Genomic DNA, 19,655 nt, shown 5'->3' with positions numbered 1-19,655 from the left:
CCCGCCGCACCGGCTCCTGAGGGGGTCGCGGAGCTGCCCTCCCACCGAGGAGCCCCCGTTCTGCCGCCCCCCAGGGGCTCGGCGCAGCGCCGGCTGCAGAAATGACGCCCCGCAGCCGCCCCGGCCTCGTTTTATTTATTTATTTATTTATTTTTCCCTTCTGTGGGCTCAGGGGTTGCGGTAATCAGGCGACGCCTGAGATAACCGGCGGCGCAAGCGGGCTGGATTCCTGGCTGTGACACGGCGATAAAGGCACCCTGACACTGGGGAGGTGTCGGTCACTGCCCCGAGCCCCCTGCACCGCAACAGACACCAAAAAGTCCCCCTCACAAAGTCGTTTTCTGTATTTTAGGCTTGCACCCAAAACTCCTTATATCTGTGCAGCCTTTGGGTTTTACTACATCCCCCCTCTCAGCATGCTGGGGTCTGGTCCCTGCCCGCGGGGACCTAGGCAGCGCTCCGCCTCAGCCCCAGGGCGCCTCCTCCACGAAACAAAGCATTTGGAACGAAAAATAAACTTATTATTAATGCAAAACCTCCCGCAACACCCCCGAGCCTTTAACCTGCCCCGCTACCAGCAGCCCGGCGGAGCCCTCACCGCCTCCTGCGCGCTGCGCAGGGATTACAGCAGAGCAGCCCGGAGCTCTGCGGCCCCGCTGCCGGCGTTGGGGACGTTTTGGGGGCTGCTTTTTTCCCCTAAACCCCCCCCCGGAGCCGGGCCGGGCCGTGCCGGGAGGCGGTTTCCAGCCGGACGCCTTTGTGCCGCGGGACGGCGCCATGGCGGCTGCCGCGGCCTGAGGGGGGAGCGGGGCGCCCGCCATGTTCTGCCGGGCGTTCCGGGTGCGCTCCAACACCGCCATCAAGGGCTCGGACCGGTGAGTGCCGGGGGCAGCGGCTCCGCCCGCCTCGGCGGAACCGGGCTCGGCCCCGGGGGGGGCGAGCGGGGCGGCCCCGGGCGCAGCGGGGAAGGAGCCGGGGCCTGAGGGGCCGTGGGCGCCGCGAGGTCCCCTCGGAGCGCGCAGTGCTCGCTGCGGGAAGGCGCGGCCGTGGCCGGGCTCGTCCAGCTGCTCTGTGTTTGTTTTGCCTTGTGTGGTGATGCTGGGGTGACTTGGTGGTAGCTGGGATTCACCCCACGCTTCTGTGAAAGATGCCACAAACCCCGCTTGGTGCCTCTTGAACATCTCCTGGGACTGCCCAGACAGTGTGTGGGGAGAGGGACCCGTCTGCAGCCCGTGCTGTAGGGTGCTGGTGGTAGGCCCCATAGCACAGAGGGGTGCTCGGGCCTTCAGAGCCATCCCAAAATCACAGACTGTGAGCAGATGTCAAGGAAGAGCAGGAACAGGGAAACATATTTGGGCTTTCGCCCTGTGTTCTCCCAGCACGCAGCTATTTCATGTGTAAACCCAGACACAAATGCCCCAGGTTGTCTTCAGTAAAAACCTGTGAGTAGTCCCCAAAGCGGTAACTGTTTATGTTGGAGTTATTTTAAGAGACGGTCTAGACAGGTTTGTAACACGTTTGTGATTTTGTCGTTACAGGAGAAAGCTACGAACCGATGTCGCAGCAGCTTTTCCAAATCTTAGTGCCGAACAATTAACTGAGTTCATTCCGAACAAGGAGGAGCTTAATGTCATCAAAATATACACTCACAAAGGGGAGGCTGTCACGGTTTATACGAATAGCAGGAACCCAATACTGTTTGAAGTTGAGAAAGCTCTGTATCCAACAGGTATGCATAGTGGACTGGAATAACCCTCCCTCTTTACTTACTGGACAGCAACTTTTCCCAAAAAGATTTGCTTGTGTCTAAGTACTTACCTGTCTCCCATCACTGTAGTATCTGCACACTTTGTAATCTTTAATGTGCTTATTCTACCACATTCTGTGTGAAATCCAGCAGCAGTTCCGGATTCTTTCTGCAAAAGGAAAATTAAGGTGCTGAGAGGCTAGAAACCAGAAAACAAATGTTTTAAGTTATAGGATAGCATCATAGCACTATTTCCTCTTTTGTCCACTGCAAGGGGTAATTCCAACAAGCGAGATGTCAAGTTTCAGGCAGCCATCTATTAATTGTGTTAGGAACATTCTGACTTTAGGTGTCTTGATTATCCAAATAACAGGAGAGTAGTTAATTGTGGTTAGCGCGGTCCTGCTTAATCTTAAAGATGGCAAGAAGCAACAGCCAGAGAAAGTTTTTTAATGATGCATCTTTAAATTCTGTTTTGGAACAGTGTATGCTTTGTGGGCCTACCCAGATCTTCTCCCTGCTTTTTCGACATGGCCTCCTGTGCTACAGAAGCTAGCAGGAGGAGCAGGTAAGAGGACTAGAACTTTGTCACATCGTGTTGCAAAAAGGAATTCCCTTTGGGCTTTTTAGTGTTATCTTTCCCAGTGACAAAAATGTACCTGGAACTAAGAAAAAGTATAAAGAATACTTATTCAGAAAGTAATTCATGTTTGTCTCCCAAAAAGGAAAATTAGCAGTAGACAAGTTGCTGAATGAGAAAGTAGGTTAAGCTGTTCAAATGCTGTAATCTGTTCCATTTGAGAGTCTTGGGTTTGGAAATTCCTTCTCAGGGTGTAAAGTTGATCAGTGACTTTGAACTGGGACACTGAACTGCCTGTGTAACTGGTCTGGTTTTTATAACACTCCTTGGGCAGCCGACTTCATCTGCTGCCGCCCTGCTTCCTGTCAATTCAGAGGTGAGCTCGTGTGGATAAGTTAGTTATCTTGGAACCTACAGTCCTAATCACTGTCAAGTAAATTGTGGATTGTGCAGGTGAGGTTGAATTCCTGGATTCCTGGCTCTATCAGCTACTTATGGATCAAGACTGAAGAGAAAGGACTCGTATTTTCTGGAACCTGCTTTGGATGCAGTACAGAATCATGAGAGTCAGGCCTTTAGAACATGAAAGGGCAGAACTGCTCAATCAGAAAAGGATTGAATTCCAGCCATTGCAGCTTTAATCTGTAAGTGGAAGCGTACAATGTAGAAAGAGATGTCTTTTCCGTTATGCAGTATCTGGAGTAGAAGTACTCAAATCCCTCTGTTCAGTTTGCTCCTGGGGAAATAAAGTGCATGAATGTGTAGCTGTGATGGACATCTAAGCAAGCCTTGTTGCTGACTTGTAGTAACCTAGTTTCAGGGGGGAAAAAAAAGTCTTGCTAATGGGCAAAGAACATTGAGGAAAGAGGGATGCAGATCATTAATCTCCCGTGGCAACCAGGCTACCTCTGGGTACGATCCAAAGATAAGAAACTGGCCACTGAGACAACGGCCAGTGAAGGCAGAGAACAGAGACGGAGCCACGCTGCATCAATAGGAGGAGAGGCGTGAGACTATCCAGCACTGCAGATGTGGAGAGAGGGAGGGAGCAGACTTTAGGGAGCAGTCAAGAAGCAAGGCAGTGCTATTCGTGATACCTGTTCTCTGAATTCAAAGGTCTGACTGCCTGTCCTGGTTATTTACATGATACGTACACACTACCTACCTCGTCACGTTAAGGTTCTTACACGATTTCTGTCCTCAGAGACGTGGAGCCTTGGTTGCAATTGCAGAGTTCATTCTAGATTTGCTGGAGGTAGTTGTGACAGTGAATGGGAGGAAAAATATTGGAGGCCTCTTCAGCTTGTGCATTAAAACTAGGATGCTGAGAAAGTGAGATGGCTTCAAACCAAACCATGGAACACAGGTCAGTCCATGAGACTGCAAGGTCTGGATTATTCTAGCTACAGGGAAGGAGAGCAGATGATCTTAATGTAATTCGGTGATAACATGGTGCTGCTGTACATGGTGCATGGAAAACTTGAACTCACGTGCCAGCCTGTTCATCCCTGGCATGGAAAGAAGCACACAACAAAGCCCACTCGTTTCTATCCAGATCAGCAAGGAGATGGTTCAGGCTGCTTCCTCATGCTCAGGAGAGTTCACAGCTGAGAGCGAAGCTAGTATCAGATCAGGAGGGTCATGTAAATTGGGAAATTTTAGGCAGTTCTCTATGCTAGGAGAGAGTTGGTGGGATACCCTGCCCTTGGGACAGGGAAGAATAAAGAGGTGGTTCCACACACATCTTTATTCCTGTCTCTTTCCATATCAATAATAAAGAGCAATGCTGTCTGGCCTGGGAAGCTCATGCCTTTCTGTTAAAAGCAGTGCCCTTTTGGGGCCTGACAGGTAAGGGACTGAGCATTTTAAGCTCTTCGCCGTGCACTCCATCATAAATAGGATCCTTTAATCCACAGGGTGGTAGCAGGAAACGCTGCCTTACTAGGAAAAAACAGAGAATCATGTTTTATCTGGCATGTGCCCAGCTGTTAACAGGCTTGTGTTTCTGCTGAGTAATGGGGAGGGGGTGGGCGGGGAGAGGGGGAGTGGAGGAGGTCGTGGCTGAATCTTTCATTGAGAAATGATGCTTTTTTTTCAGATCTGATGCTGCCAGGAGTAATAGTGCCACCTTCTGGCTTTCCGCAAGTAGAGCGGGGCATGCTCTGTGCTGTCACCCTCTCGGGAAACAGGTACAGAGGACTCCTTACTCACACCTTGTCTTAGAAACTAACCCTGAGAGGAAAACTGCTTTTTTATGTGGAGACTCTGGGGCTTTTGAGGAAATCTAAGCAAAATTATTCTCATGCATTTGATGCACATGTCGGTAAAATTGGGCAGAAGAAAACATCCAGTTAAATTTCTGATATGTTTGAGCTTGGGTATAAAGCTATGTAAATCGGTTCTTTTGGACCTCTTGGGGACTAATTGGTGGATTTGTTTTGAAACAGTAATTTTTAACAAAATACTATATTCCACACAGTTGTCTTTTTGTCTGTCTGGAAACTCAGAGAGAGGGAACAGTGCTAATGCTGGCATTTCTTTTTTCCCCGTTAGCCTCTGTTAGTAGTACTTGGGCTTCTTGAACTTCCTAAAGGGAAGGATGTGTCACTGCCCAGCTTTCACTTCAGTATCACAACTGCACGTATCCCTGGGATTCTTTGGAAGACCTTAAATACCAGAAAGATGGGACAAAACCCAAAAATGCCTAGATGCTTGAAAAAAACAGGCTGTAAAGTTCAAGGACAGTGTAAAAGAAACCTGGTCTATCACAATGGCACAGCTCTTTGTTGTTCAGGTAGCACAGTGTATTTGTGCTGCCCTGCTGTAATGTTCCTGTCTTTTCCCAGAGCTCCAGTAGCTGTCTCAGTTGCCACTATGTCCACTGCGGAGATGCTGGCTACTGGAATGAAAGGGAAAGGCTTCACTGTGCTGCATACTTACATGGATCATCTCTGGTGAGTATATGGCCAGGCACTTGGTAAAATGTTTAACAACTCTTAAATGCTTACTGAAAATCAAAATCTGTGTCCCAGTACTCTTAATCTATCAGTTCAACGTACTGAGTTATTTGGGTACAGTTTCTGTAAGACCCCTGTTAAGGCTTTAGCTGTGCTACATGTTTTGGATGACCACACTTTTCTGACAGAGGCAGGTGTCTGTCATGAGGTCTGTCCGATATGTGCAGATTGGAAATGTATATATTGAAAATTATTCATTTGATTCTGTTACTTCAAATGCAGTTATTATTAGAAATGAAATTAGAACATCCCCGTTACTCTAATTTTAGAATATCTTCCTGTTCTATAAAACTTTGAATCATTTTTGCATTAAAAAGGTCAACTATGCCAATCTCAGCTGAATAAATGAGTTGCTCTGCATTTGGATTCAACTAATTGCTCACTTTTAAATAAAGATTCATGGGGGAACACAGAGCTTTTGGAGGAAGGTGAATTAAAAATAGATCTTATAATTTGAGATCCATGCAACTCACCATGCTTTTTAATCAGGGGAACTTTTTAAAATATTGTTGTTGCCATATGGGTTTCAAAGCATTAAACAGAAAGCCATGTTATGCTTTTTCTTCCTTTTATAGGGAATATGGTGACAAATCTTATCCTCCTACCTTAGCTCCCTTGGTAACAGATCCTGCTGAAAAAGAGAGTGCTGATGATGAGGAAGAGATGGAGGAGAAAGAGCCTGTCAGCAGCTTCTCCACTGACCCACTACAGCACGTGGACATCGGTGATTTGAGCCTGAAGGAGCAAGACAGTTGTGCCATACTGATGGGAAAGGAGGAACACAATGAGAATAAAGCTGCAGAAACAGCTGACGATGACAATACAGAGGTTCAGCAGGAAGCAGAGGACAGCAGGACACCCCAAGGTACTTTTGTGTACAAATGGAACCAAACTATGCACCTTTTGTTTGCTGAAGCTGGTACACATGATCTAGGCTACTCTGCATTCCAGAGAGCTCTCTGTGAGAACAGGGGTAGAGACGGTTCTGTGTGGCCTGAAAAAGGGTTTGAAAGAACTGAACATTACATTCAGAAAGAGAGGCTGCTCACTGCATACTTGTTCTTTTCTTCCTTGCAGAGCAAATGGATGCATTGCTTAGCCAGTGCTTTTTTCATGCTTTAAAATGCAAAGTAAAGAAGTCAGATCTCCCTCTGCTCACCAGCACGTTTCTACGCAGCCATATGTTCCCATGCTGGTACGTGGTAAGAAGAGTGTCTTTGGATTTGCAAGAAGGTGTGGGTTATTTAGGATGAAATTTTTGACTCAGAAGTAAAATTCAGTCCTTACCTAAGGTTATCCAAGGTTACGCTTGCTTCTTACAACAAATACTTCGATGTAATGATTGTCCAGACTGGCAATTGTTCCAAGATTTCTTAGTCACTTAAATGGCTGTTTGCTTCCCCACAGGGACATCAGTACTAGATCAACTCATCGTGTTCTGTCTGTTAGCTTGTTTGAAGTAATTCTTTGTGTGATTAATATTTTTGCTGTTAAGAGACTTTTAGCATAAATAGCAAGATTGATGAAGAAATCATGACATATCTAAAAGACCTTTAAAAAAAATCAATTTATAGCCCCGCTGGACAACAATTGGATATAAAGAAATCAAGCTATAAGAAGGTGAGATTTTTCTGTATTTTTTCTTGTTAATTGAAATAAGAAGTAGAAGGAGAGAAAAATGTTGAGTTTTAAATTGTTGAAGCATTAATAAAACAGACAAAAAGCCTAGTATCTGTTCTTCAATCCAAGTTCTTTTTCCTCACATCTCTGCTCCTGCAGGATCAAGTGAGGAATGTCATTGCCCAGAAAATATGAGCATTGATCTGTTTTAAATGTATCTAATGCTCTCTGATATGCTATGATAGCTATTAAAGGGTTCTACTCTTGTTTCACAGTGCAATTGTTTGCAAGAAGAGATTGTTCTTTCTCTAAAGCTGGAAAAGAGAAAGAGCTAGAGAAGAGAATGGAGATGATACTATGCCTCTTGTTTAGATGACAAAGACAAAATGTATTGCCAAAGATGTCACAGTAATCCCTGTGATATGTGCTGTTGTTTGGCTAAGAAGGTCACAGTGCAAACAGGTGGCAGACCTACAAAAGGAACAGTTGCTTACTCTTTTTTAGAATATGATAGGGGCACTCACTGCTCCTTAGCAATTGCTGTGTTTATAGAAGCAAAGGGGTGCAGTGTGGTTTTTTGTTTTTTGGTTTTTGTTTTTTTTTTTTTTACCTTCCAAGAAGATTTTCTCATTTAGTAAGTAAGTTGTGGGCAGTCAAAAACAAATTTAAAATGTTTAACTCCACATTTCTGATCGTTTCTTCCTTCAGTTTTCTAAATTCCTACAATGTATGCAGCACCAGAAGATTTTACAAGTGAAGGAGCTGAGCAAAGGTGTGGAAAGCATCGTGGAGGTGGACTGGAAGCATCCAGAGTATGTAGAACATTGTAGCCTTTAAGAGGCGGTAGGCTTTGAAAGGAGGGAGTGGAATCAGCCCTTGCCAGCTGTTATCTATTCCCTGCTTGCAGTCCTGTGACAGCCTTTGTTTCCTAATCTTAGTACACTATGGAGGGGTTTTATATCCTGCTTCCACACACCAGTCCTTACATTTTCTATGCTTGTAAAGTTCTGCAAAGTTACATTCTTCCCTTTTTACTAAGTGGCTTTGAGTCTAATGACAGTATTGTGACTTCAGCCTTCCCTTTCTTGTTCATTCAGCCAGAGACCTTTAAGGGGCTACTAGATAACCTGAGAGATGTATATTGCTCTTCACCCTTGTATTAAGTACATAAATATTCCAGAGAAACATGTTTGAAAATGTTAAGGAGGATTCAATTCATTGCAATTTGTTGCACCATTAAAATGACAAATTTCTGGCTTCTAGTCTGGGTACTCTTAAAGGTGTTATCGTGCCAAGCCTCTTAGCAGTCACTAAGCAAAACATTAATTTAACAGTGAGTCTTGATAGTTTGTGAGGGTTTCTTTGTTGTTGTGGGAAGGGAACAAGGTTTTATATCCATGAGGCAGTTTCCTGATTATTTAGCATTAACTATAATGGTTTTATACCTTTCCCAATTAAGCACATCTCCCCTCTATCCCATCAGCGTGCTGGGACTTTTTGTTTAGCTTCCAAATGAACTTACCTATGTGAAAAATAACTCCAATGAAAAGGTTAAACCACTGTTGAATAAATGGCCATGAAATTACAGCCTTAAAGTGTCATTCAGGATTAAATCAACCACTTTGCAAAATTGGCAGGCAAAGTTATAATCTTAAAAGGAAAAAAAAAAAAAAAGCTTTGTTTTCCATTACACATTGATTTACACAAATGCTCTTATCCTTTCGGTTGCTTATTACCCAGCTCCTCTAGCAATGTTCCCATTATCTAAGGCTTAATAGTTACCTCATATCAAGAGCATCCTACTCATTCCTTTTGCGTATCAGTGCATTAGCATGCTCTCAGAATTTCCCAGTGGGCCATGGGTCTTCTGTTACATAACATCTCCTTGGCAACTAATGGGATGGAGAATATTTTGGTAGATACCAGCATATATTCTCTTCCGCATTTGGAAGGAGGCAGAATTACTGTGACTTCTTGCATTAAGTTTTCTCTCATACTTGGCCTTATCACTGGGAGACAGGCACAGTCAAACTCAGTTCATCAAGTTCTCTTACCTGCAAGCATGGAATCTGAAGTTCTATACAAGGAACTTAGACTCCAGCTCCTGAACCTACATGGTTCTTACTCCTCTCTTCCAGAGTCTTTATCAATAACCACTAAAGAATCATGTGCTAGATCTTAATTTCTTGTGGAAACAGAAGTTAAAAATTTAGGTCCCTTTCACTCCCACCGTATATATTTTTTAATATATATATTTAATTTTCCAGCATTAAAGCGTTTACAGTACCTGAAGGATTTTCTTCAGCCTCTGCTGCCCAAGACTGCAAGAGCGAAGACAAAGAACAAGCGTACCATGCTCCCGAAATCATACCACTTTATGGGGTCTCAACAAAAATGGTCCCACTCTTTCAGGAATCTGGACACAAGTAAGCACTCAAAAAGTACAACAGAATCTTTGTTAGGTGAAGAGAGAGGCTAAAAACCTGTGCTGCTACCATCTTGTTAGCTTTCATGGGGAGTGGGCTGTGATGCTGTCAGGGAAGGTGATGGGAATCAAAATATAATCTGTTTTCCTTTTGTGAAGCAATGAAAAGAGACTGTGACAAGTGCGTTCAGCAAATACATCGCTTTTCTTACAGCTAAGGAGGTGATAATTTAAGTGTTGAAATTGCTACATTTTACTTACTTGGATTGTCCTAATTTGCCATTGGATAAGGCGTGTTCTGTCCACCCACAGTGTACTTTACTGGAAAGAGGACACCCAGATGATATAAAGAAATCATTTGCCTCCTTGTACCCTAATCTTGCCTGTTTTGATGCAGTTTAGATATTTTTAGTGGCACCACTAGGGTCATCTTCCCAAACGAGTCTCCCACCAAGGGTTTTAGAGTCTCCCTAATTACTGCTGTGAGCCTTTTATCTGGCATACAGGAGCTGAGGTGTAACAAGAAAATCACTGCCTAGCAGAAAACATAGCTCAGTATTGAGCTTTTGCTACCAAATGTAGCCAGGGTAATTGCTGTTTTCTGTCAGCTCAGTGGTTCTGCTCAACACCAAACTACTTGAAGTAATCGTCTTCTTTCTGTTTAGAAAAGGCAGCATCCTCTCAAGCAGCGAGGTGAGAAACATCATTGTTAACTATGTGAAGACTAACGAGTTGGTTGATGAAGCAAACAAAAAGTAAGCATACATGAAAGTTGTCCTACCATGCTTCCACAGGAGATACTGAAGGTAGAGCAAAAAGAGAGCTTGTTTGCACCTAATGCCTGCTTTTCTTTTGCAGCTTTGTAAAGGTGAATGCCATCCTGTGTGACTGCCTGTTAGATAAATCAGAACAAGATGAAATCTCAAACCTTAAATGGGATGACCTCCTGAGCAGGTGACTGATTTCCCCATGCACCGTTTCAGTATTGTACAGATTTATTGTGTGCAACTGAAAGCCAGACATTATGGGAGCTGTGTAAAGCTGTAACTGCTTCCTGGTAATACAGAAAAACATCCAGAGACCTTCACTTGAAGAGTGTCTCATTCTCCACATTTAACAACCACCTGGCATATACTAATATTGGCTTTTTGTTTTTGCTTACACACTAAGCATTTATCAGGGAAAGCCTTCTAAACAAACAGTGCCCGGTTCTGCATATAATCCGTATGTACATATCGAGGAAGCCATTGCTTGCATCCGATAACTGAACATACCCTTTTTAGGCAATGGCAGTCATCTTGCTCTTTTACGTTCAAGGCCTTTCTTGGCTGTGCAGTTCTAGACTTGACATACATCAGCTCTTCCTCACAGTACTAGGCAAGATAATTGAGATTCACAGAAAGTCATCAAGGACCATGGTTTTCTCTTTTCAGCATGAACTGACTGGAAGCAGCAGCACAACTTTTGCATCTATAATGTAAACTCACTGTTTAGATCCAGGAGGCTCAGCTAGCTGACAGAAGACTGTTGTTTCCATGCAGCAAAACATTTTGCCTGAATGTCCCCGATGTCTTACTTGCCTTGATCTTTATCACTATCATGCAATGCTTCTGAGCATCTGCAGAAGCTTCCTTTATTTCTGAAGCCATGTTTGCTGGTGGAACACTAGCAGAGCTTATGGTGAATTTTAACTTCATTTTAAGGTGCTTCACCAATCTTTGAGCAAAACAGCAGAACACTAGTTTAAAGATAAAAATTAAAGGTTTTACTCTGCAACAATTCATGACATTTTACCAATAGTGAGCTAAGCTAGAATCTTTGTGAATCAGTAGTCTAGCTTTCTTTTTAATTAGTCCCTTTCTTTATATAATGTCTAGGATGCAAGTCTTGCATGAGATCATCATGCAGTATCTTTAAGATACAAATTCTTCTCACACAGAATTTTGGCTTTCATGTAGTCCTGTGAGAGGCTGCAGTGGAAAAAGCAGTTATTTTTGGTGTACTGTATAGACTAATTGGATGTTTAAACTTTGTTCAGGTGCCTTGAACGCCTGCAGCCCTTACACCAGGTGACATTTTTTGGACAAGAACCTATTGTGAGGAAAGGAAAGATTGAGCCCATTGACATAACCATAGCACAGAGATCATCAAACAAGAAGGTAAAAAGAAAATAAGGAGATGGGTTTTGAGAAGAAACCTGAATTCTGAGAGCAGCTTTGGCAGCTTATTTTTCTGGGATGAGTGGGACATGATTTGCTAAACCCCACAGCACTGATGTTTGCAATAATTACTCAAATCTGCAGGTGACAATTATCAAGAACCTTGAGCTGTACGGTTTGGACCCACAGTCGGTAGCCAACATTCTACAACAAAAAGTACAGGCCAGTGCCACCATCGCCCCTGTGCCTGGAACAAAAGACAGAGTTCAGGTCCAGATCCAAGGCAACCAAATCCATCATCTGGCCAAGATGCTGCTAGGTAAATCTGTCCTGGACCTGGACTGGTTATAGCAATACAGATTTTAATTCATGAGCTCTGAGTATTTATCTGAAGTGAACTCTTCATTATGTTGCAGAAGAATACCAGCTACCTCGGAAATATATCCAAGGCCTTGAGAAGGCTCCAAAGCTTGGCCGGAAGAAGTAGGAGAAAAATCTACTGTAAGAATTATTCAGCTGTCATTATTTATAAGTGTTCTGCCAACAGATCAAGGGTACGTACAGGCCCTATTCATTTAAAGAAGAGTCCTGGATTTTTACAAGGTCTAGGACTCTCCCAAATAATAATATTCATTGTATCTGTTCATTTTTCATAAAAATAATAAAAAATAAAAAACCACAGGAGTTATCCTTTCCCATATATTTTCTAGAAGCCTGTAGGGGTGCACCATTTTTCTGGTTAGTCCAACATTCTTGTTTTGCATCTTTTAACAAAAAGCACAGTAATAGAACCTCAGTCAAAATATTAGCGAAGTTATGTTCCAACACAGCACCTTGGAACGTTCAAGGACAGTGTGCCACAGGCTGTCTATATTAAATATAAAAGCTATTTGCTTTTCGATTTTATCCTTTAAAACACTTCCAGGTATTAACACCAGGCATTTCAGCAGGGAGAATGAACTCTTATTTGCTGGATTTTTATGGTTTATATTATTTTCACATGTAAATACATTTTTATGTATGACATTAACAGTAGTTTATCACGGGTAATAGTTCTCTCAAAGCCATCTAAAGTACTAAGGCAACTGATAGGACGCTTTGTTTTCACAGGAATAGATGTTCCATACTGCTTTAGCTGAAACTTAGACTTTAAACACTTTATAGTAGGATTAAGATATTTAAATTCACTTCTAGGAAGGAGTCCTATATTTTCCCTTTAGATTCAGTAAAGGAAGTACCATAGGAAGACGCCAGAAAAATAAGTTAGAGATTATTATTATTTTTTTTAATTATTGACAGTTTTATTGTCATTGTCTCTTACACCATCTGCATATGAATAAGGATTTTCAGAACCTTCAAAAAAGCTGAAAGTGGGACATTTTTTAAAAATGCCATAGAATTACTAGGGAGTAATAAAAATAAATTACAGCATTGCAAAAAATGCATTTCACTTTGCCATAGAAGCTTTGCTATTCCATTCTATACACATTATTTTACATGTTTTACAATAGACATGGAAAATAAATTCACATGAACTAGGCAACACAATATACTAACCAAAGGCACTGCCAACAGTATTTTGCGCTTTAAGGAAGGGGCCCAATATGCCTGTCCTAGACACAGCTCAACTGACTGTTGAGACTTTGAGTTTCAGTACCTACCATTTCAAATGCCCCATATCTTTAAAAAAAAAAAAACAAAGGAAACAGCCCTCCCCTTTGCAGGAGGTTTTCAGCAGCATTCACGGTAATTGCATAAGAAGCCATGCCTTCTACAAAATTTCAAAGACATGCTGGGTTCCAGGAATGGAAAAGGAGATAGTCACCAGAACTCTAATAGAAAACAACAGAAAAGAAAACAACAAGAAAGAAAAAAAAAAAAAGAAAAAAGATCTTTGCAACTTTTAGCCAGAAAGATAAGGGATTTAAAAACAAACATCTGGATCTTGCTTCTCAGAACCAATGGCGGTTTCTGCAGTTTTCTTGCTCTTGACTGAACAGAAGTATTTATACAGTGCTTTTAAGACTCAAAGCACTAGATAAATGTTATTTGAATACTTCACGAGTACATAGCAAAGTAGTAAGTCTTACAAACGGGCAGACAGCCCTAGAGCTGGAAAAGTGCTGCTCTATTTGGGCTGCTGCCATATTGTTAAAGGTCATCTGGGTAAAGATTACAGTACAGCTGGGAGGCCCTTCCTGCACTGCATGCCAGAGGCTGGAGCCCTGTTTGCAAACCCTTTTACACTACTGACTAAGATATAAGCTGGAACTAAGCTTGCACGAAGTGGCATTTATACAAACTGAGAGGCTTTACGTGATGCAGTTATGCTCCCTTACCATTTATAAACAAACATACTCAAGTATAAACCTGGAAAAAAAAAAGCCAAACAGTCACCTCGCAGAAAGAAATACAACCATTCCTCTTCTCCCTATGGACAAAAGCAGCCTCATCACAACAATACTTCAGGTAACCGGGGGGAGCACTGACAAGGCGTCTTGACAAAAGCCCCTTCCAAATCTTCCTTAGCCCAAATGTAAAGTTTTCACACTTAAGGAAAAAAAAATAAAAGGCACTGAGGTAAATTTTAGACTCTTTCAAGTTGTCTCCATCACAACTGTTACCTAATAACCCGTTCCCTCCCTTCCCACTTCATGTAGGTGGGATTGTGACAGGGAGCTCACAGGGACACTTGGTTCATCAAGTCAGTATGAAACATTTCACATGCTCCAGCTCCTTTTAACGGTCTCTTCTCTTTTTACACTTGGTTGCTGTGTCCTGTGTAAACAGAGGGAAGACTGAACCTGGCTGTGTGCAATGTGCTCAGTGCAAAGCACTGAAAGTAAACATGGGGAAAATCTTTTATCGGATTGGCATCCCTGTAGCATTCCTTGTACTTCAGTGATCAGGAGCTCTGGTTCGAGTTGCAGCAGTAGCTGACACTCCAGCTACAGGATTTTATGAAGGATGGGAAGTGCACAAGCATTGGAGACACTGGGAGCACTGAGCAAGGGGGAAAGGCTTCCTCCTAGCTCCAAGTACAGAGCAAAACCTGGTAACCTTCCTGTGCATGCAGAAAGAGCACCGGTTGTGAGCAGGGAGGGAGGGAAGATGAGCACACAGTGGCCCAAGGAGGGAGAGCACGGCGTGGTACAGACTGGAGAGGTGGGAGCAGCACACAGAGGGTTTAGCAAGAGGAAGCATGGTACAAGAGGGTGATGGGAGGAAAGCAGCTGAGGTTAATAGTTCCCTTATTCTTCCTGGTGCTAAGGATTTCTCGCACAGGCAGCCTGTGCTCATGGTACCACCTCCACGCACTGGCCTCGGTCGAAGCTCCTCTCCCTTGGTGTCAGACCTGTTTGTAGCTCAGAAGGGGTTTGATTTGTGAAAGTTCCTGAGCTTCCCTGGACTAGTCTGTTGGATATGTATTGCTAAGTGTTCTATACAGAACTGTCATCCCATGCCCACATCTTCACGCTTTTCAAACACTTTTTTAAAACACAGGTCCCAATTCCTACAGCATAGAAAACCAGTAAAATACAGGCTAACTTAACTAAGCATCAGGGATATTTGCTTTAATTCAAGTCTGTTTGCAAAACGAAATTAATTAGAATCGAAATGGATGACTTTTCCTGGAATTAATGTCACTAAGTTTCAGTAATACTTACTAAGAGACTGCTGGGGTGTTGCAGCTGCCATCGTGTCACGACTTTACATTTCACTGGCCGGCTGAGCCCTGAGCGAGTCTGTCTGGCAGGGGCTAGAGCTGCAACACCCACGTGATTTGGTGCAACAACCCCCTCCACTTCATCTGCTGCTTCCTGCGCTCTACTTAAGAAATGAGAACTCAGCCACACGGGCACACACAACGCAGCTGCAGCACCTCAGAACAAGAACAAGCAAGTTGCTGGGAGGAGCGTGAACAGCAAGTTTTACCCCGCTTAGAACAATTAGCCAGTAGATGTTCCTGTTGGGTTTAACATTCAGCATTTTCCACGAAGCTTCTTCATCTGATGGTACAACTGAAAAGCGAACCAGCAGCTGGGCTTGGTTTGTTGACGGCCACAGCTCTGAAACAGGCTTCCCGTTCTCTGACTGGCTCTGGTCCTGTGATAAGAGGTTTCAGAAGAAGAAAATACAGTATGTTCATTTTATGAGTGCTGTGTGCCAGTCCTTAATGGAAGGATGAATGGGGAAAGTGACCACTAGAAGGTGTCCTGAGAAGTGTCTTTTAATTTTAAAAATAACATCTAGCTTAGTCTGATTCCCAGTGCCTCCTGAGAAGTTAGCCAGGCTTTCCTCCGGCTTCTTTCAAGGTCTGTTGCAGTCTTTGTTTAAACTTCTCATACTTCCTTTGCACTTGCTGGATTTTGTCCTTCTCTTCTTTGTCCAGTATCATTAAGAAGTTTTGTAGCTCTGGGATGGAGAACGCGTCCCACTGCAGAATCAGCAAAACCAGAGAGAAAGTGAGCACACGTGATTTACCTTATTACTTTTGTAGCTTTTCCTGCAACAAAGCTCTCAGCTGAGAGCTGAGATCCCTTAATAAACACTGCTTTGTGGCTCCTCGGCAGCCAGCATTGCTGCAGCACCTTCACCAGCTGCAGCCCAGTCCCGTGGGCAGGGGAGGTCCTGCAGGATGCTGCGGCCACCGATGTCTGTGCTCATCCTGGCAGGGAGCTTTACTGCAGCCTAAAGCCAAATGTATTACCCAAGTGTCCTGGACTTCTATTTAAATTAGTGGATTACTAATCACAGTGTTTAGCTAATCTAATTATTGAGGGTTAAATCTGGGACAGCACTGCATGGTTCTGTAAATAGAGCATGGTTTGGCCATCAGAAGTGGTCTCAGGATTTTCACAGCTCTAGGTTGTTTTTTGAGATCAAAATTTAGGAGCAATAGATGACCAAAAGATATATATATATATTTTAAAGCAAGTCCATTCAGCTGATAACCCTGGAGAGCAGCTGGTATCAAACTCAGCATTTTAGGTGGTAAAACCAACAGCATTAGAGGGAGAGAAGCAACCACACACCAGCACTTCAGCCTGCACTGACTGATGTAAATGTCTGGGGTCTGTCCCATTGCCCACTGTTAAACACTCACATAAAAACCAAGGCAAAGAGTCACAGACGTACCTCAACTTCCCCTGTTTCATTTTCCTTCAGCACAAAGCTGAGCACGTCTGTGTCGGGGCCAGCCAGCAGCCGGAGGTACAAGGGGTACTCGGTGAGAGGGAGCTTCTGGAAGAGAACTGCAATGGGAACAGACATCCACCATCAGCCTTCAGGTGCCAGGGCAGGAGAGAGCTCAGCAGGTTAATTTGGACTAGAGAAGTGGTTCATACTGCTCAGAAACATAGCAGAAGCAGTTGAGCATCCATCAGAGATCTATGACAATCTGTTCAGTCTTACATGACTTCAGCCCATTTCTGATAATTAATAATTCCCTGTTAATTTTAGCAGCATCAGCTCTCAAGGTCAGGCCGTTTATCCATCTGAAATGCAGCCACAGCCCACCCACCACACCACTGAGCCCTGGAGGGATGCTTTCACCATGTTTCTGAATCACAACGTAGCAAGCAAAACCCATCAGCCCTCAGAAAGCTGGCGGCTCCGAGGGTGCAAACTCACCTTGCCCGTCCTTCCGCATCTCCTTGAAAAGTGCAAACTTCTGGGGATTATCCACCACCATGAATTTCTTCAGGAGCCCCTGGATCACCTCGCTCACCGTGGTGGTGCTGCTGATGTGCAGCTGCTTGATGGCGTCCAGCGGCAGGTAGAAGGACGTCCTCTTGTCCGTCATGTCCGCCAGGTTCACCTCCTTGAGGGCATCGTAAATGGACTGCGGCCGGATCCCTGCCGGCACCGTCACGGGGCGGCGCAGCTTCAAGTGCACTTTGATGAAGCCGGTGTACGTCCCGTCCTCATTCTGAAGCAAAGGACATTGCTGTGACTGACCAACGTGAGGTACCGGACAGACTGACATGAGGTACCTGACTGACCGACGGCCATGAGGTACCACAGGGCCTTGCAGGCCAGGCCGAGCTCACCTCCTCCTTCCCCACCGCCCCTGAGGTGCTTTCTGCTGCTCAGCACTGCAATGGGTTTGAGGGTTTTTTAGCAATCGTGTAAAAAGTAACTAGTAATTTAGGGTTAGTCACCACCGACTTCCTCCTGTTCCTTCCACTCCGCGGTGACTCATCTCCTCCCATGTTTGAGCTATCGTCTCGTATTTAAAATCAACGCTGCTACAAGTTAGTAATGGAAACCATTGTATGTCACTTGCAGTTGCACTTCAAGGAGGATTTGAAACCTCTGGGCAGGGCTCTACCCCCTCGTGTTCGATGGGATCTCACAAGTTCCCTCCCCACCTGTCTATGTGCCGTCACCTTGTGGTGCCGGGCAGCACAAAACCAAGTGATCCATGCCAGGAGCCGGGAGCCTGTGCTCCCACCAAAGGGGCTGTCGGCATGCATCGAGTCCCAGAACTGTGCTTGTACCAAGCTTCAAGAAAAGTACCTCAAGAGTAAGCATTTGGGTCCTAAATTACTCCTGTAAATTATGAGGGCTACAAAATCACTAGGCGAGACATTCCAGCAGAGCTCACTGTGCAGCTTTCACAAATAAAACTGTTCTAAGATTGACTATTTTAAATATTATTTTTATTATTATTATTTTTTTTTTAGATGTTAGCAAGCACCAGGAAGTTACGTAGCTGCCATTCTTAGAAGTTCTAGAATTTAGTTCGTGCTTTATGAAGCTTTCCCCCCCACACTCTGTAAGATCATCTGAAGCCTGGTGGTACTCTGGTCTGTAAACCAGGCCGCCTCCTGTCCTCCTCGCTACCTGTCCCAGGCTTTGCCTACAGGTGCTGATAAACAAGCTCACCATCAAAGCTTCAAAATGCAACGCAACTACTGTGGTTCTTAGATCTCTGCTTAAAGAAGCATGGCGGTGGCAGATTAGAAAAGAATCTGTTTCTAGAAAGGCTGCGTGCCGCTAAACTCACTTCAGGACAGCTGCTGAACTGCAGCCGGAGTCCTGCCATGACTCATCCCCACCCTCCTCTGCAAGTCAATGGCAGCACGTGTTGGCCAGAGATTACTGGGTGAATTTCCCCCCACTGAGATAGGGCAGAACAGTCAAAAAAAAAAAAAAAAAAAAAAAAGGGGGCAATCCAAGCAGCACAGAGCAGAAGAAAACACAGGTCAAGTGAGGAAGACATGAACAACTCTACAGCCACGAGCACTCTGGCCTTGGAGGCTGCCTTAGGCTCAGTCCAGAGCCCTGAGAAATCAGCACCGGTCTTTCTGCATGCAGCCCAAACAGAGCAATACGTACCAGCTTCATCAACAAGCAGTTTGTAACTTTTGCATTGTATTTTTCAATTTTCTTCTTGATCTCCTCGACGGTTGGAGGCTCAGGTTTTTCTTCTACTGTTTTCGTTACATTCTGAAAGGAGAGGAGACGGGCTTTAGCTGGCTGATATATGGAATAACCCCACATCTGTTTAGCTCCTCTCTTGCTTGGGAAGTGCACGAAGATGCTGCACAGCTGAGCTCGTGCAAGCAGTGATGGCACAGGTAGAGATGGTTCCTATGGCCAAGAAGGTGAACATGCAGGGATGGAAACATCCCTGCCCCAAATCACTCCTCTAGAGGAGCACCCACCAGTTGTCTGTCTATCTAACAGCCATTTCTGTAGAGCTGCAGAGGCTTTGCTGGTGGAGAGCCTTGCTACTAATTCCTCTTATAAGAGAACCAAAGTGTGAAAGCCAGGTCTTGTAAGGGATTAAAAACAGGGTCAGGCAGTGATTGTAGCAGAAGCCCCTGGTGAGCCTGGACCCTGCACACAGCTCCTGCAGAGCTGCAGCAGCACAAAACACCACATCCCTGCTCCCTGCAGAGCCTGGCCCTGACCAGGAGTTACAGCCTGGTAAAAGCTGGGTCTGACCAATAGACACTGTCCCAGGCAGCTCAGTGCTCCCCCACATTGAGCTGCAGAAAGATGAATAAATGTTTTGGAAGCACTAACAATGGTTCCCCACCTCCTGGGGGGAAGCCTTACTGCTGCTGTACGGAGGGGGAAATGGAGGCACAGGGCA

At 44.4% G+C, this 19,655-nt stretch overlaps 2 protein-coding genes across 4 annotated transcripts in view; one reads left to right on the top strand and one right to left on the bottom strand.

The window, feature by feature from the left end:
* Window positions 1-569: 569 nt before the first annotated feature.
* Window positions 570-12,174, top strand: EIF2D (eukaryotic translation initiation factor 2D). 2 transcript variants are annotated; one of them, XM_082778430.1, is made up of 15 exons: window positions 570-875; window positions 1,539-1,729; window positions 2,232-2,315; window positions 4,426-4,516; window positions 5,174-5,281; window positions 5,920-6,209; window positions 6,422-6,539; window positions 6,919-6,964; window positions 7,673-7,776; window positions 9,232-9,390; window positions 10,055-10,144; window positions 10,248-10,343; window positions 11,428-11,548; window positions 11,693-11,867; window positions 11,965-12,174. In XM_082778430.1, exons 1-15 carry the CDS (start codon window positions 820-822, stop codon window positions 12,033-12,035), a joined length of 1,800 nt encoding a protein of 599 aa, XP_082634556.1. In that variant the 5' UTR covers window positions 570-819; the 3' UTR covers window positions 12,036-12,174. The 2 variants fall into 2 exon arrangements, with proteins under 2 accessions (XP_082634556.1, XP_082634557.1); XM_082778431.1 differs by lacking the exons at window positions 570-875; window positions 1,539-1,729; window positions 2,232-2,315 and adding an exon at window positions 2,842-2,971.
* A 666-nt stretch (window positions 12,175-12,840) lies between these two features.
* The window catches only part of RASSF5 (Ras association domain family member 5), a 28,558-nt gene continuing 21,743 nt past the window's right edge, over window positions 12,841-19,655 (bottom strand). For both annotated transcript variants that reach the window (XM_082778410.1, XM_082778411.1), the window contains 4 exons: window positions 18,893-19,003; window positions 17,183-17,480; window positions 16,688-16,803; window positions 12,841-15,986 (listed from right to left, as the gene is read on the bottom strand). In XM_082778410.1, coding sequence (XP_082634536.1) covers window positions 15,834-15,986; window positions 16,688-16,803; window positions 17,183-17,480; window positions 18,893-19,003 — 678 coding nt within the window. In that variant the 3' untranslated portion in view covers window positions 12,841-15,833. The remainder of the gene's footprint in view (window positions 15,987-16,687; window positions 16,804-17,182; window positions 17,481-18,892; window positions 19,004-19,655) is intronic.

This window comes from Aythya marila (assembly GCF_965140915.1).
Source record: "Aythya marila genome assembly, chromosome: 24".
NCBI lineage: Eukaryota > Metazoa > Chordata > Aves > Anseriformes > Anatidae > Aythya > Aythya marila.
The sequence above is the reverse complement of the archived record's forward strand: the minus strand, read 5'-3'. Positions and strand labels throughout refer to the sequence as shown.